This window comes from Taudactylus pleione, unplaced genomic scaffold (assembly GCF_031769625.1).
Source record: "Taudactylus pleione unplaced genomic scaffold, aTauple2 ptg000242l, whole genome shotgun sequence".
Classification (NCBI taxonomy): Eukaryota; Metazoa; Chordata; class Amphibia; order Anura; family Myobatrachidae; genus Taudactylus; species Taudactylus pleione.
In genome coordinates this window covers 3,580,416-3,598,067 of record NW_028284644.1, presented here as the reverse complement: position 1 = coordinate 3,598,067, position 17,652 = coordinate 3,580,416, and the positions used below count along the sequence as shown (strand labels likewise).

General features: G+C 45.2%; 1 protein-coding gene across 5 annotated transcripts in view; it reads left to right on the top strand.

The window, feature by feature from the left end:
- Positions 1-17,652, top strand: part of LOC148516718 (zona pellucida sperm-binding protein 3 receptor-like) — a 200,861-nt gene that overhangs the window by 28,008 nt on the left and 155,201 nt on the right. For all 5 annotated transcript variants that reach the window (XM_088479634.1, XM_088479636.1, XM_088479632.1 and 2 more), the window contains one exon: positions 14,383-14,472. In XM_088479634.1, coding sequence (XP_088335760.1) covers positions 14,394-14,472 — 79 coding nt within the window. In that variant the 5' untranslated portion in view covers positions 14,383-14,393. The remainder of the gene's footprint in view (positions 1-14,382; positions 14,473-17,652) is intronic.

The window sequence follows — 17,652 nt, the reverse complement described above, 5'->3', positions numbered from 1 at the left end:
AAGCTACTAGAAGTAGGTCTAGGAAAAAGGACCAACTAGGCGTGAACAGAGGGTATTGTTGGGCACTACAAAATGCTGTGGCAGCCCTTTTGGTTCAGGGTGCCAGTTACTTTATGCAAGTTGCCAACTTGGGTTCTATCGATAGTGTTAGGATTTGCGGTTAGCAAGTCATCTTGGTAGCAGTTCCCAGTCATAGCTGTTACTGGGATACTGCATCATATCTTGTCCTTGTTCTGGCTTTTTGCAGGTAGCTGGAAATCCTGTCTTGTCTGTGTTTAGATCATAGCCTGTCATTCATGTGTGTGTGTTTTGTATCATGTGCTCACTAATTACCTAGCTGTCCGTATGCAGAGCAGGTGCACTCATGCCTTTTGATTAGGAATTGCTTCTGATTGGACCCTGATTTGATCAGAAATTGCTTCTGATTGGACCCTGCTTCTGTTAAATTTCAGCCAGCCCTTCACTCCATGCCGGTTATACTGTGTCATTACCAGTGTATGTTTGCTGTGTTCAGTTCCTAAGTGCTAACAGCAGTGAATTTGTACTGCCATTTGCGTGAAAACGCTGGTTCGCCTGCGGCAAAAGATACAGCTGCGATAGCATCTGCGTCCAACTCAAAATCAGGCCCATACTGAGGTAACCAATTTTGATACTCGCAAGTATATGTGCATATACATATGGGATGTAGTCAGGAAGTGGGCAGTCAAAATGCTGACTTCCCAACACTGAAAACCTGGCATGGGACTAAAGATAGGAGCCTAGAGACCGATGCCTATCATTAGACCCACGCCGAAATCCTGACGCCCGGCATACCGATCGTAGGTAAGCCGGACGTCGGGAGCTGTTAGACACACGAGGAGGGTAGGGTTAGGTTTAGGGACTTGGCTAGGCACCCCCTGGGAGGGTTAGGGTTAGGCTAGGGGAAGGGGTGTTAGGCTTAGACACTAATGGGGGGAGGTTAGGGTCAGGTCCCCTCCACCATGAGGGTTAGGTTTAGGACTCGGGGAGTGGGATTAGGTTTAGGCACCCCTGGGGAGAGGTTAGGGTTAGGCACCACTAAGTTAGGGTTAGGGGGGGAGAGGGGTAGGGATAGCCTACTTACCTTCCCTGTCAAGATTTCAACCGCCGCGCTTCCATATATATTGTGATAGAAGTGTGGAATGGCTTCTATGTATGTCCTAGATTCCTGTCCTGTGTTTTGAACCCCCCAGGAGAAGTCTGTTTGGGAAAAACACACTAGAAATGTCGGCTTTAGAGAAAAGCCTGAATGGGCCTGGGGGTGTGGATGTGAGAAGAGGGAGGGCTCCATCCACAGGCCACTCCAGGTGTTGGGCCTTTCAGGTGTTGGGCCTCATTAGGGCTTACACCTGGAAATGGCTGATATAAGCTGGGTTTATTTGTGGCTGAGGGTCTCACACCTGGGAGAGCAGGGCCTCAGGCTAGCTTGCTCTGAGGCACTGTTTTGATACAAACCAGTAAGTACTGTGGATGTGAGCTTATTTAGTGTTCTGGCAGTGAGGGAACCTACTGTCTAGATAGAGCCCAAACGGGCTAGGTTTTTGTTTATGTTTTATTTTATTTATGTGTCCTGTACAATAAAGACTGGCTCTGACCAGCTTGTACAAGAACCCCAGAATTGTGTCCTGTTTTTCCAGCTGCTGTATAAAGAGGGAGTCCATCTACCCAGGAAAGGGACCCCTACCCTGACTATGTCACATTATATACTATATATATATATATATGTGTGTGTGTACAAAATGAACCCTTATATCGCGCCTACACTGGTTCAGCTGCACCAATTAGGTGGACCTCTGCTAGTAGAGGACCTAAAAATAGAAATGCAATAGAAGGGGTACCTTTGGTGCGCTACAACTTTGAGTATTAATTGAATAGAAGAAATTTCCACCACTTAGGGGGATTTATTACAATATTAGCTGTTGGTCAAACACAACCTTCTAGTTAGTCTTCAAATCACAATTAGTTTATGTTTTGGATATTATTCATAAAATAAAAGCCCTATGGTAGCCCATAATTCTTATACCTGAATATTTTATTCTTGGTATATCAAAAGAGGTTTAAATATAAACAATTTACAATACAAATCAACCCATAAATAGCATAAAACAACTTTTAGTAAACCTGCCCCAGTACAGAAGTATAGATGTTATCTGCCACCTACACCCTAACAGGTGTCAGCTCTTAGGTGGACCTCTTATGTGGTAGGTGCAGGTTTTTCAAAGCGATGACCCTACGCATTTCGTCCACCTATGGGACTTCATCAGGGGTAAACACAAAATTGGAACTGGTCTGAATAAACACTTGATGATATGGGATGATGAGAAATTCCTAGAAAGGCTCTTAAAAGCCAAGTAGTTCTTATAACGATTTTACTGGAACAATTAGATGGTTGTTTCTCAACCAATAAATGTAACCAGATTCCTTAATAGCAATTTAAATATGAAGATGCATCATATACTCCCAATATGTAAAAATGATGAGACCCAGTGCCAAGCAAGTGGTAAAACTCTGGGCCTGATTCAGAGCCGGATGCTATTTGCGCTCGCTCGTCCAGAAAAAGGGGCTGGCTATTTAAATTGACCGTTCGCTCTTTGCAGTCTGTTGACGCCTCTGTGTCTGAACGAGCGAACAAAACATGCGTTCTTTTTTTGTAAAAAACGCCCCCTGGCCGCTCACATCCTACGTCATCTCCGCTATTTATTTGATTAATCGAGTACATCGAAAGGCGAATGAATTGCTCGCAGTGCTTGTGGTTGGATTTTCCTACCACAATCATGCGAACAGTTCAGGCTAAGAAACAACCAAGTGACATGGCCGATGACGCTGCTTTATTTAATTATGCACAGCCTTAAAACGCCCGTTTTGACCGTTTGGCACGCCTGCGTTCGGATCACCACTCCCCGTTTTCAAGCACCTTCCCCTGTTACCACCCACAAACGCCTCATTCTGTCACTGAAATTAGCAGGCATTCGCTATTTTGCGAGCACATGAATTTTGACCGCACTGACTGATTCGCGCATGCGTATTACGAGCCGTATGCATGCGCAGTTGTGCGAACATCGCTCGGAGCGAATGAGCGGCCGCTTACGAGCGGCTCTGAATCAGGCCCTCTATGTCTCCCTCTGTTAACAGTGTGTATATATATATTTATATATATAAAATTTTTCAAATAGGTTCACTGAAACTTGTAACAAACTAATATACGTGCCCACTATGTATACTTCATAGCAGATTATATGCAATGCAGAGAGCCTCCGTCTCCCTCTACTGAAGCTGCAAAAACTTACCTTATAGCTTTAAGCAGTGCTTAAAGCTGACTGATCCCCTCTGCTCTCCTCTTCATCAGCGGTAGGCAGCTGTCAGCCTGTGTTACAGCTGATCTCTCAGTGTCTGTCTACAGAGGCATCCTGATAGTGAGTGCCGCTCCCCATCGGTCCTCGGTACTCTGGCTCTTCACTACACAGTCACAGAAAGAGCACGCCTACCGTGACATCATCACGTCACGCTTCTCACGTGACCAGTCGCCAGCTGAATGCCCGTGATCCTGCTAACCTGGATCACCCCTTAGTTTCACCTGGGGCCGGCATGGTCTGGCCTCAACCTCCCGCCTTCCCCTGCGGCCGGGGTGGTAGCAGGGAGCGGACTGACTGATGCGGACAGTGTGGCAGCACGTGCGTGGATTGCGGGCAGTAGTTTGGCGATGGGCCGGGGGGTGCAGACATAACTGTGCAGATTGTGGTGTCACCCCCTTTGGAAACCCGCACCTCCCTTGTGACATCACTGCCTTTACTGTTTTATTAAGATGTTTATCATTCTGTCTCTTTGACTTGTGGCTGTCTCTGGTGAAGCTGCCATATCACTTTGCCATTGAATTGTGCCTAATGCAATTTCCATCCTTAAGCTGGGTACGCACCAATATACAATCCTCGGGCCGTTCATCCAATATCGAGAGAACGGTCGTTGGATTGTATAGGTGAGTACGCTGTCCCGATAAATGGCTTTTAACGTTCCTGCAACGGTCAGGATCTGGAGGTCGCATCTTATGTACTGTGTAATATTTATTGGGTCGACCTCCCAATCCCATAGAAGCCCGTACACACTGTGCTATGTCTCCACAGTGTGTACGCAGCTGACAGGGGGTCACACTGGGGACAGACTGCACGGCTGATCGGTACAGTTTTACCCGATCATCCTACAATCGAAAAAGTGTGTACCCAGCTTTACCTTCCCCAATTACCTTGACTGCCCTGTTCTACTACTTCATTATGACTTGCCCTTTTTTCCTCCTTCCTCATACTCCCCTATACACTCCACTTTGATGTCGATGTACTAAAGCAGGGATGGGGAACCTCAGGCCCGGGGGCCATATAAGGCCCCCGGAATCATTTGGTCTGGCCTTCTGAGCTTTTTTCTGCTAGCCTCATATGGCTAGCAGGGTGCCTAGGATGGCACCCTGCAGCCAGAATCTATGCAGCAGTGCTGCCTGGAGCATCCTTAGGATGCCTCAGGCGGTCACACCGCTACCCATACAGCATATTTGCCTACCCTCCCGATTTGGTTGGGAGCCTCCCGAAAATCGGGTGCCGCTCCCGACCTCCCGGGATGGCAGGCAAGTCTCCCGGCTGCCGCTGACCCCTCCGGTCCCACCGCCGACCCCTCCTGTCCCACCGCAGTCTCCTGGCAGTGAAGGGGGGCGGTGACGCGATTCGCGTCATTTTGACACCGCCCCCTGCTTCACACTGCCTGTAATATCATCTTATCTTGCCGGCCCAGCCCCCGTCTGCTGGCCACGCCCCCCCAGTAATGTCGATCTGGCTGCTCCATCCCGGAAAGGGGCAGTCAGATAGTCGGCATGTATGCCTTACAGCTCCTCGGAGCATCCTCAGGATGCTCCGGGCATTGCTGTAATCACCGGCGACTGTGGCCCCACCCTCATGTGACATCACACGGAAGGTGGTGGCCTGCACGGGGCCCGCGAATAATGTTATATATCAAAATGGCTCTCGGCAGAAAAAATTTTCCCTACCCCTGTACTAAAGTCTTGGATAAAGATAAAGTGGAGAGATATAACGTACCAATCAATCTAATAAGCTCCCGTCATTTTATATACTGTGTTTGAAAAATGACAGAAGCTGATTGGTTGGTACTTTATATCTCTCCACTATATCTCTATAATGGTGCATACACACGGTCAGATCAAACAACGATAAAGAAATCATTGTCTGATCATCCTGCATGTGCTGGATGATCGTTATCGAACATCCAGCACAGCACCAACCCCCAAACGACTAAACCGTGTAACTAGTAGGGGTGAGCGGGTTCGGATTTCTGAAATCCGAACCCCGCCGAGCCCCCCCGATCCGAGGCCGATCCGAGTCTGGCTCGAATTTTCCCGCCTGACTCGGATCTGAAATCGAGGCAAAACGTCATCATCCCGCCTTCCGGGTCTCGCGGGTTTTGGATCCTATATAAGGTACCCGCGTCGGCGCCATTTTCTCACTCGGCTGTGGACAGTGAAGAGGGAGGGTGGGAGTTAGGGCTGGCTGGGCTGTGTAGTGTAGTGCAGAGTAGTGTTGTGCTGTGCTGTGCTGCGCTGTGCTGCTGTTGTCCACTACTTCAAAGTCCATAGGGGCTGGCTGTGTTCTGCTGTGCTGCTGTTGTTAATAGGGGCTGTGTCCACTACTTCAAAGTCCATAGGGGCTGGCTGGACTGTGTTGTGCAGTCAGTTCTCCATAGGGGCTGTGTCCACTCCAAAGTCCTGTGCAGTGTCCCAGTCCTAAAGGGGTGCTGTAGTGCTCCCCCCAAGTGCTAAAAAAATAATATTTTTTCTGTGTTTGTGAATTGTGTGCGCAGTAGCCGCACGTGCATCAACAAAGTAGTGCCAAGCGTGCTCCTGTGTCATAAGTAAAGGGCCAGCTGGCTTGACCGTTAAAGGGTGCTGTAACCCCCAAAGTACACTCCAGTCCAAACCAAAAAAAAAATTATTTTCTGTGTTTGTGAATTGTGTGCGCAGAAGCCGCACGTGCATCAACAAAGTAGTGCCAAGCGTGCGCCTGTGTCATAAGTAAAGGGCCGGCTGGCTTGACCGTTAAAGGGTGCTGTAACCCCCAAAGTACACTGCAAACCAAAAAAAAAATATATTTTCTGTGTTTGTGACTTGTGTGCACTGTGGCTGCACGTGCATCAACAAAGGAGCAGCGCCAAGCGTGCGCCTGTGTCCCATAAGTAAAGAGCCGGCTGGCTCATTTCTTAAAGAGTGGTGTAACCCACAAAGTGCACTACTCTCCAGCAAAAATAAAAAAATATTTTCTATGTTTGTGTGCGCTTTTGCCGCACGTATATATCAATATAACATAAATGGAGGACCAATCTTTCTCCGATAAAAATAAAATAGGGAAAGATCAAGAACCACTTCCTCCTAGTGCTGTTGCTGCTGCTGGGAGTTGTTCATCATCCCAGAGAGGAAGTAGGAACATCACTACTTTTACTAAACAATTGACCCTCCAACAGTCCCTAGCGATGAGGATGAAGTACGACAGCAGTCATCCTGAAGCAAAACGTATAACTGAGGCCTTGACTGCTATGTTGGTGTTAGACGTGCGTCCGGTATCCGCCATTAGTGCAGTGGGATTTAGACAATTGATGGAGGTAGTGTGTCCCCGGTTCCAAATCCCATCTAGATTCCACCTGCATCCTCAAAGCAGCAGCGACAATCGTGCGTCTGTCTGTTAAAGGGTGGTGACACCCTCAAAGTGTGCTACACAAACAATAAAAATATTGTTCTTTTTTCTGTCTTTGTGAATTGTGTGGGCTGTAGCCGCACTTGCATCCTCAAAGCAGCAGCGACAAGCGTGCATCTGTCTGTTAAAGGGTGGTACACAAACAATAAAAATATTGTTCTTTTTTCTGTCTTTGTGAATTGTGTGGGCTGTAGCCGCACTTGCATCCTCAAAGCAGCAGCGACAAGCGTGCGTCTGTCTGTTAAAGGATTACATCGGTGACAGCATCCAAGTAGGCATGTCAGACAGTCCGTACCTGTACTGGCAGGAAAAAGAAGCAATTTGGAGGTCCCTGTACAAACTGGCTCTATTTTACCTGAGTTGTCCCCCCTCCAGTGTGTACTCCGAAAGAGTGTTTAGTGCAGCCGGGAACCTTGTCAGCGAAAGGCGTAGGAGGTTGCTTCCACAAAATGTGGAGAAGATGATGTTCATAAAATGAATTATCAACTCTTCCAGGGAGACCAGCCTCCAGAACGTACAGAGGGACCTGTGGTTGTGGATTCCAGCGGGGACAAATTAATACTCTGTGAGGATGAGGATGTACACAACACTGAAGAGGGTGAGGAATCGGTGGATGAGGAGGATGAGGACGACATCTTGCCTCCGTAGAGCCAGTTTGTGCAGGGACAGATTAATTGCCAGCTTGTTTTGTGGGGGCCCAAACGAACCAATCATTTCAGCCACAGTCGTGTGGCAGACCCTGGCGCTGAAATGTTTGGTTTGTTAAAGTGTGCATGTCCTGTTTCTACAACATATCCCAAGGACAATTCCATCTTGCACCTCTTTTTTTTCTTTGAATTATGTATAGTTTGGGGCCTAGTTTTTCAAACTGCCATCCTGTCTGCCACTGCAGTGCCACTCCTAGATGGACCACATGTTTGTGCCGCCCACTCGTATCTCTTAGCATAGTCATCCAGCTACCTCGGTGCAACCTTTTGGACATAAAAACATTATTGTGAGGTGTTCAGAATAGACTGGAAATGAGTGGAAATTAAGTTATTGAGGTTAATAATAGCATAGGAGCAGAAAAACCCACAAATTCTGTGATTTTAGCTGTTTTTATGCTTTTTTACAAAAAAATACAGATCCAAAACACAAAACCCAGAACCCAAAACACGGAAGGGTGGTTTTGGCAAAACCAATCCAGATCCAAAACACGAAGAAAGATCCAGATCCAAAACCAAAACACAAAACACGAAAAGTGGCCGGTGCACACCCCTAGTAACTAGTAACCGTGGACTGAATGCACGGGCGATGGTCGTTATCGACCATCCGTGCCCGCGAATCGTCCATCGTTTGGGGGTTGGAAGGGGCTAAAAAGTGGACAATATAAATGATCTAACGATAAACGCTATCGTTATCGTTTATATCGTCCTGCTAAATCTGACCATGTGTATGCACCATAAAGCTTAGTACATCTTCCATCTGGTATGCATTCTGCATATCAACATTCATAATGTCAACAAGCAGGAGATCGGCAGCAGTATGCCGGCACCAGTATACCGACAAAGTAAAAATGCAGCTTAAAATGTTTTGATGGTGTTGGCAGTTTTACTGTAAACAAGCTGCATTAACAGTATTTTACAGTTATACTTCAACAATGTTAAACTGCTTTAAGCTGCAATTTAATTTTGGCAGTATATTGGTACCAGCACACTGCTGCCAATCTCCTGCTTGTCCACATTATGAATGTTGGGACAACGGTATGTATCCCTTTCATATACCTCATCCCAACCCCACCCTCCCCCCTTCTCAATTTTCTTTCCTCAAACCCAACCTTCTTCAGCACTCAGATGGTGAATAGATGCTGTATGCATATGCGCCATGTCTATTCAGTGGAGAGATTGGGGGTATGCACAGCAGTTCTCGGAGCAATGTGCGTGATCAAAATTGGGACAGAGCTTGCGAGCTTGGCATTTCCTGTGATGCCACACCCCTTGCCATGAGGTGACATCCCTCTTCTTGCTTACCAGTTGTTGGGAGGTATGCTAATCTCACACATATCTCTCCTGTTCCATTCCCCTCTCATGCACTGCCTGGAATGCCAGATCAGTTTACAACACATAGATTCCCCACCCATGACCTCTTTATTTCTAATCCCTCCACCTCTTTGCTATCACAGAATCCTGGCTATCTCTGACTGACACTGCCTCTCCAGCTGCCCTTTCCTGTCGAAGGTCTCTCCCTCTCCCACAACGCCCAAACACGTTGGCCATCACAATAAGTTGGGGTTCTACTCATCCCCTCTCCACACTGCACCTCCCGTGCCATTCCCCGCTGAACCCCCTCTCTCCTCTGTCAGGTTCCACCCTGTCTGCCTCCTCAGTCCAGTCCTGTACACCTCTGCAATATCTATCATCCCAGGGCCTGTGTTGTGTTATCAATTCCTTGATTACTACTCCACCTGGTTACCCCAGATTATTTTCTGTGACCAAGAATACAGCATGTTACTATCAAATGATAGGGTTAGCTGCAGCCACCTAGGAATATGATACAAGGCCAGGGCTTGCAGTAGAAAGGCAATAACATAAAGTGCAGGTATTTGAACTAATGATAACTTTTTCATTCCTCACTATAGAGTATTGTCCCAGGGAACATCATGTGTCACTCTATTTATCAAGCAGGTTTTTCATTACATTATGCAGAAATTGCAGTTTCTGCATAATGTTATGTATCACCACTATGTAAGAACAGCCTTATGCAGGAGATTTCACATATTCTAATGTATACAACATGGACCTTTTACTGATTATAGGAACTTCTCTTTCTGACAAGAGGAAATGACACACATTTACACACAGTTTCCTGTTTGTGTAATATAATCTGATGTCTTCCTATCTGATCCTGCTAACCCTTTTGTCAGACAGCAGTGTAATAAAGTGGCCACAAGTAATGTACAAGTAATGGGTGGGATGTCAAGTGCATGACTACAGAAAAGATAATCCACTTTCAGTTGTAAAGTAATTAGTAAAAACATTTATTTTTGTTTAGTTATATGGCAACATGTAACGGGCAACGGTGTTTCTGGCATTGGTTAATGTAAGAGAAACGGTGTTAATTTCAAAACAAATGTAAAATACATGTGCTACAGCCTGAAAGTGTGATGTCTGAGCATCCTGCCTGTAATGCTTTGCTGTAGCTTCTAAACAGAGATAAGAGATTTGCAGGTGATGGCAAGAAAAATATGTTAAAACCATATTACATATGTAACGAACCGTTAAGTGAAAATGTAGCTAAATTGACTGACCTTGTTTCTGAGACAAAACTGATAAGAACATTGGCCCTCATTCAGAGCCGTACGCTCTGAGCAGAGCGCACGCTCTGCATGAGGGCCGGGCTCCATTTTCATGGAGCGTCCTCCTGGACGCTCGTATAGCTGTGGGTCACCACCCACAGGCTATACGAGCGTGCATTTTGATGGCCGCGATGGTCGTGACCATCGCGACCATCGAAATTGCGAGCCGGAGCCTGCGGTTGAGGTTTTCAACCACAAGCTCCGGAGTGATTTTGGCTCTATCAGAGCCAAAATCACTCCCACTGACATCACTAGTGAGGAACGCCCCCGTCAGGGAGGCACGCCCCCGGCACGCCCACCAAAGGGGGCGTGCTGTCAATCAACATTGACAGCACGCCCCCTTTGATCGGACACAACGAGCGAAGGAAAGTCCTTCGCTCGTCGTGTCTGGCGCATGCGCACGACGGAGCTCCCTCCGTCGTGCGCATGCTCAGTGCAAACCATCGACCCACTTGCGAGCGGACAGCCGCTCGCGAGTGGGTCTGAATCAGGCCCATTGTTCCTTTCAATAGATGTTCAACAACCAATTTCTGAGTGTATTATGCAAATATGTTCCTGTGTGTATATGTATATATATATATATATAATATATATATATATATGTATGTGTGTGTATGTATATATATATTATATATATATAGGTAGGAAAAAAAATATGCATTGGCAATAACTAACTATGGGCTCGATTCTATTTTGTGCGAAGTGAATAGCGCCGGGAATTAAACAGGGTGTTTAGTTGCGAGAACGGACATTCTCCGACTGCGCAGAATAGAATAGCTCCGGGAGCTATCTCCCGGCGTTATTTACATCGCGGGCAATTAAATCGAGCCCTATATTTTTTTAAACTTATTAAATGAACATTTTGCATGCAACAGCACCATCTTGTGGTCATTAGAAAAGGTCTACATAACAATAAAATGACACATAGCATGGAAAAAAATCAAGCGTGTGCATCTGTAAATACAGAAATAAACACGATTGGCACTTCAGATTTCATGAAGTCTGTATTATTATACTTTTATTACAACAAGCTGACATCAAGCTTTTATAATATATCCTTTTCATGAAAACCGGAGAGTGTCAATCATGTTATTTCTTTTATTACAGTTGCACACCCTAGTATGTTACATATATATATGTAATAAATACCCCTACCCTACACTTTCCATATATATATTTAATGATTTTATGCCCCACCCCGTCCAGTATTTACTGTATATTTAGTCATTTTGTGCCCCATATAGTCTTACCCTTTTTACATATTTTATAGTTTTGTGTAATCCCCCTTATATGTTTTATACCCATCACCTTCCACTCTTTATATATTTTATACCCATTGTCTCCCTTACTCCTTATTTTATACCCATAACTTTTATACTTATCATCTCTCACCCCTTATATATTTTACACACACCCACCAGCTCCCCAACTCCTTATCTATTTTATGCCCATCGCCTCCCCCACTTTTATATCTTTGATATCCATCACGCCCCCCCCCTTCATATATTGGAAGCACTATTTTAACTTCCTTTTGCCAGGCTTACTGTGGCTGGAGGTGGTTCCTCCAGGATGGGAAATTCCAGGGCAGGAGCTCCTTTCTGCATGCTGTGCTATAATCTCTTCTTGCGCAGGCAGGAGACAGAGCAGGCCGGGGACAGGAGCAGATGAATGGAGCCAAGGACAGCCGGGACCGTGCACTCCGCCCTGCCTCTCAGAGAAGGGCCACAGAAGAGGATCTTGTGACACCCCGGCTGCAAAGAGGCAGAGGGCCCTAGCTGATCTGGAACGACTCAGTGGGAGCGGGCAACTGAACATGCTGCCGGAGCGCATCATGGAGATCAGCAAACAGCAAAAGCCCATGGGAGGGAGGCTGGGCATGCGCAGCAGCCCTACCGCGGCGACTATACTTTTTAACTAGAGAACCACCGCTGCCCGGCAGAGGAGGAGAGCATGGCCCTGTCTGTATCTGCCGGTCCCTTCTTATGCTAGCTGCGCTGTGACGCAGCTTGACACAGCTGGGAGGCAGGCAGAAACTTCCCAGCTGTCAGGCATATGAATACATGCAGCGCAGCGGGGGCCCTAGTACTGCACAACTGTACCGGCCCGGGGGGCAGATGGCACTCTGCCCCCGGCCCAGCCCGCCACTGATTGTGCGTCTTTTCACTACGTATGCTCCATCGCCAGCCAAGCTCATGCATCTTTAGGCAATGCAGAAACGTACCTAACTTACACGCATCTCCACTTGTGAATGGGCTTAACTTGGTGGTAATGGTGCATTTGCACATTGGAAAAGTTTACCAAGTGTATGAATAGGGGCGTTTGCATAGATGCAACTCTGCACACGGGCATAAATACACATTTGTTTCCATGCACACAGTGGGGCTGAATCTCAGTCAGACACAAAGTTGCTGTTTTTGCAGGCAGCCGCGGAAGTCAGATTTACTACCTTATGCTAATGCACGTTTCCTTAGGGCTAATGCGAGGTTCCATACGTCTTCAAGCAGAGTCGCACCGCCCACTTGTTTTTCAGTGTACAGCACGACCATCATCACTAATATCGGCACTTGTGCTGGTGCAAAGATCCACCAGAACCAAGCTTCCCTTTGCTATACACATGACTGGAAATAGCACGAGAGTATAACTACAGGCCCACACACTTCCGTATGACATCTGGCCAAGATCCATCCCATTTTTTGATCATTAGAATTCTTTGTGCTTATAGTGTGCACCTGCTTCTCCCTCCTTTTTTGCTGTAGAACTACAAGTCTCAGCATGGTAGCAATTATCACGTTTAATATTAGGATGTGCAGCCCAGCCCCTCCAAGATCCATCTGACTCAGAATCGGCAGGAGATATGCAAAAATTAGTATTCGCTTCTGCATATGTACAGTATGTTAAAACTGCAGATATATCTGTAGTAGATGGTCGTTCAAATACACTGAACGGCCATGATCTTCCAGGCAGCCATGGGTCCCGCTGGCCAGGGGGCGGGCTGGGGGCATGTCCACCCCCCTCCCCGAAACTACTTTGCATGTTTACGGGCAGCCGGCTGATCGCCCGCACACACTTGCCGATGGACAGATATATCTGCACAGCCAACGCGATATGTCTGTAAACTATGTAGTTCACAGACATATCACTGGTACACACTGGCTGATGGGCACCCAATATATTGACCAATCAATTGATCATCCAGTGTGTACCCAGCTTAAGAATGAAGAGCAGATGTGTGGATTTCTGGGATAAAAATAGCGGTATGGGCAAGCCTGCAATGGAGCAGCCTGTTAAGCCTTCAAGCATAGTTAATAATGGAATGGTCAGTGGTCAAAAACTATGCACATTTAAAATCAGGTATGCAACAAAAACACTTGCATATGTGTTAAAAATAGCAATTGTCTTCACAATCCAACAATAATATTCAATAATAATAGAGACACTATTGCCATTTATTTCACATCTAAAACTACTTCTTGCAAACTAAATTCTTTTTAACAATGTTACATATGTCACCTCTCCTGCATGTTCTCTTTTTTAAACATAATAAAGTTTACTTATGTATGTTTGTGAAATGCTAAAATTATACACCACAATACAATATTTGTAACACAGAAGCAGGCCATATAAATAAGTATACAAAAGGAGCGATTCAACTGTTAGGCAGGATTTTAACTCTTTGGCTAAGTGCCTGGTAGCTATTAATATAACTCCAGCTATGGCCACTATTACACATGAGGATGCATAAAAGCAGCTTTTGCTGTTCTAAGTGCCGGGCGGGATGCAGTTACGGCATGTCCTCAACTCACGACCAGCCCCGAAACCCTATGTAACACAGATTTCTGCTTGCACCTTAGGAGGATGTTATTTTTCAGCAGGAACAAGCAGGAACTCAGTTCATTAACCTCTCATTAACTATGACCTATTGTCCTGGGCCAAAATGTGTTTTCCATAAGATAAGTTAGTGTTCACTCTAGCACCCTGCACCTGTCACAACCCGTGCTCTGGTGCTCTTTGCACGGAATCTATTGGTTAGCGCGCGTTAACCAGGGTTTACCACACGGGGAAAATTAAATACGCCAGGCATGAAACGCAGAGCTTTTCCCTGGACATTACATCCTGCGCCTATTATTTACTGTTTAACTGATGAGAATGATTTAGAATATTCATAATATGGATTCTAAGCAGATGTTGTAGTCCCCTTTATAATTACCACAGATTGCAGTTACTTTCTAACAGAGAATTATGTAAACAATGCTTTCAGTATAGCCTTAACTTTCTTTTCTCCCTTTTCAGGCTTGATCATAATGTCCCCAGCGTCATATACTATTGAAGCACCCTGTATGATTTTCCTTTACTTTACATTACTCATCATTGGTGCTTGGGGTAAGTCCTGCTTTCTCTGCATGCTTTGCTGCTGCTGTTACATTGTATTTACTGCACTGTTTTAAAACATCAAAGTTGCTACTGTATGCACTTCATGTCATATGTTATTCCGCCAACTTAGTTTTTATAACTGTAACATTTTTGTGAGTTGTATTATTTATACCCCTTTCACACAGAAAAGCAAATTGCCGGGTCAAGCATTTGGACCCGATAATTTGCGGATCAACAGGGGTCCTTTTTCTGTGTGAAGGGTCAACCCAGGTCAAAATTCCTGGGACTTCAACCCTGGTTTTAACAGGGTCGAAGTCGCGGGAATTGCGACCTGGGTTGATCCTTTCACACAGAAGAAATACCTGGGTTGATCCGCAAATTATCGGGTCCAAATTCTTGACCCGGCAATTTGCTTTTCTGTGTGAAGGGAGGTACAGGCTGGGACCAGCAAAAAAACCTGTGTATCAAATGCTAGGTAAAAGCTGGGTTTTTTTAATTTTTCTGTGTAAAAGCAATATTAGTGTTTTTTCTTTATAAATGAAAACCTGTTCAGTGCACAGTAATTGCATTTGGTTTTGAGTTGGTCATAGAAAGTGGATATAAAAAAAAACACATTCATAATATATTTACTACATAAAAAACATTTTCTGAAGCTGATTGGTAGGACTAAACTGTCACTGTATTGCAGTTAACAAAACACTGCAGAAGGAATGCAGGTAATAAAAATCAGCAATGAATTATCTTTTAAATAATGATATTTCTTTAGAAATAAACGGGAATACTGAGTACTTTACAATAGAATTAAAACATTTCTGTATACATACAATAAAAAGTATGCTCAAATACAGAAAGAGAAGGAAAAAAATCAATATGTAATATCATCATAAAAATGGTTATACTACAACAAATATGACCTGTTCAACTGTTAACCATCTAATATAGACCACGCTATTACAGTCTTCGTTGCAGAATTTCCTAGTAACAATTGTCACTCTGAAATAGCCTCGGAGAGTCCGCTCTCTATGATGGATATTTTAGCATCTTTAAAAAGTTTTAAATGTTAGAAGACAAAACATGGTGATTGTTTCCATTACTACCGGTAATCTCATTCATCATTACTACTGCCGCCATTGACCGCTAAGGACATTTAATACTAATTAACCAGCTTACCAGCTAAACTGATTCTGATTTAAGAATTTACAGAATCATTGGTAACTGTGTATCCTTTCAGGCAAGAAATATCAAAGACCTGACCTACTGTATCTAGCAATAAAAAGGATAGATATACTGTGGACCGCAAAAGCTGACCTAGCAAAATTAGCAGCACTATTAATGACAAGTCATTTAGCAAAATATTATTGGGTGATGATCTAAGGATGAAATAAAAACAAGTACATTTCTAATCACTAATTGGAGCTTATTCCCTTGCAAATAAGGTATTAGGGGCTGCATGTTGTAAGTACTATGCATGGCAGTTCTAGTTGCAATAAAAATATGTCCTGCGACGTAACTGCAATATGATGGGAGTTGTGGGGAATAACATTGTAAAAGTGCCAAATCAGGGCAAGGAGGGATATCTACACCTACTAGTTGACCAAGGTAAAACACCTCTGCCCAGAGCGATAGAATTCCAGGGTAATCCCTGAAAATGTGGAGCAAGGTCCTACAGCACAATTGTGAAACCTCTGGATATGTCTTTTGAAGTTTATCTGGGTTAAGGTTAAAGGGGCCTATCCATTTAACGACATGAAAGTCTGAACATCCAGCGTTCAGACTTTAATGTCACTGAGGTGCGGGCACTGCACTGAAAGACATTCACTGAACGTCTTCCGTGCAGGAACCCAACCTCCCTATCTATTGACAAGCCGTACCTGACGAGCGTCGTCAGGTTGACCGGCATATTCAATAGATAGTCGAGGTCGGCAAGGACCCAGTGTGCATGCGCATCGCTAGTCCTTGCCGGCTATCCACTAGCAGACTTTCTGCATGTTCCGACCAAAACCTCCTGGTTTTGGTCGCATCGTACAGAAAGTCGGCAAATGGATAGGCCCCTTAAGCCTATGAACAATTTTAACAAGCATTTCTGCATGATTACTTAATTTATACATACAGTACTATAAATATTGAGGAAAAATTGAGAGCCATCCATCATCAAAAAGAGAGATTAGCAAATCCAATTGGCATTTATATTGAATACTCAATGTACAGTACCAAAATGTAATACCACTCTTACAATGTCTCCATATATTCTTTTGGGACTCACCTCTACAAAGCGTAAGAGAGTCATTACGGCATGGTACAAAATGATTCTATCCCAGGAAGGGAACCTCAGATTAGCTGTTCAAACTAAATGGGAGTCAGGCCTGACAGTCAAACGTTTGGGACATTTTTAGAATGTCTAATGGTGGGTACACAGCGGGCGATTAAAGTGGACGACTGAACGTTAACGATATCGTTATCGTTCAGTCGTCCACTTTATCGTCCATTTTTATCACAAAAACGATGAACGATAATGAAGACGCGCGTTCCCGCGGGTCGTTCATCATCATCGTTCATCGGGTTAACATGCAGGGCAACCTGACAATGTCGTCAGGTTGCTGCATGTTGGGGAATGGGGGAAGAGAGCCCAGCGCTGAACGATATCGTTAATGATATCGTTCAGCGGGTTTGCTCAATGTCATTAACGACAACGAGCACACCCTGCCGGGGACACACTAGACGATATCGCTCAGGGAGCATATCGTCTAGTGTGTACGCACCATAAAGCTGGGTACAAACTAAGCGACGTGTACCCAGCCGATATGTCGGCCCGACTGGTGTAGGAGAATAGCCAGGAAGTGGAGAGGGGGTGGTGCCGCACGGCTCACACAGAGACAATCTATCAGTGTCAGCAGCATAGCTGGCTTTTCTGTGTGAACGGCCGCGGGCTGCCCAACCACCACCCTTGCTGTCGGATCATCCACCCGCGGCCGCGGCACCCCTGCATATGTGCACCCCTGGGAGCCGCTACACACACTTTGGGAACCGCTGCCTTACTGTATTCTATCTTCAGTGGAGTGTGGACAGGTTGTACATGCACAGACTGCCATATGTATGTACTCTATAATGAAAAATAAAATGAAATGTCATAGCTCATGGTTTTATTTTATTAAACTGCCAATCGCAAAGTGAGAACTTATAACCAAACTA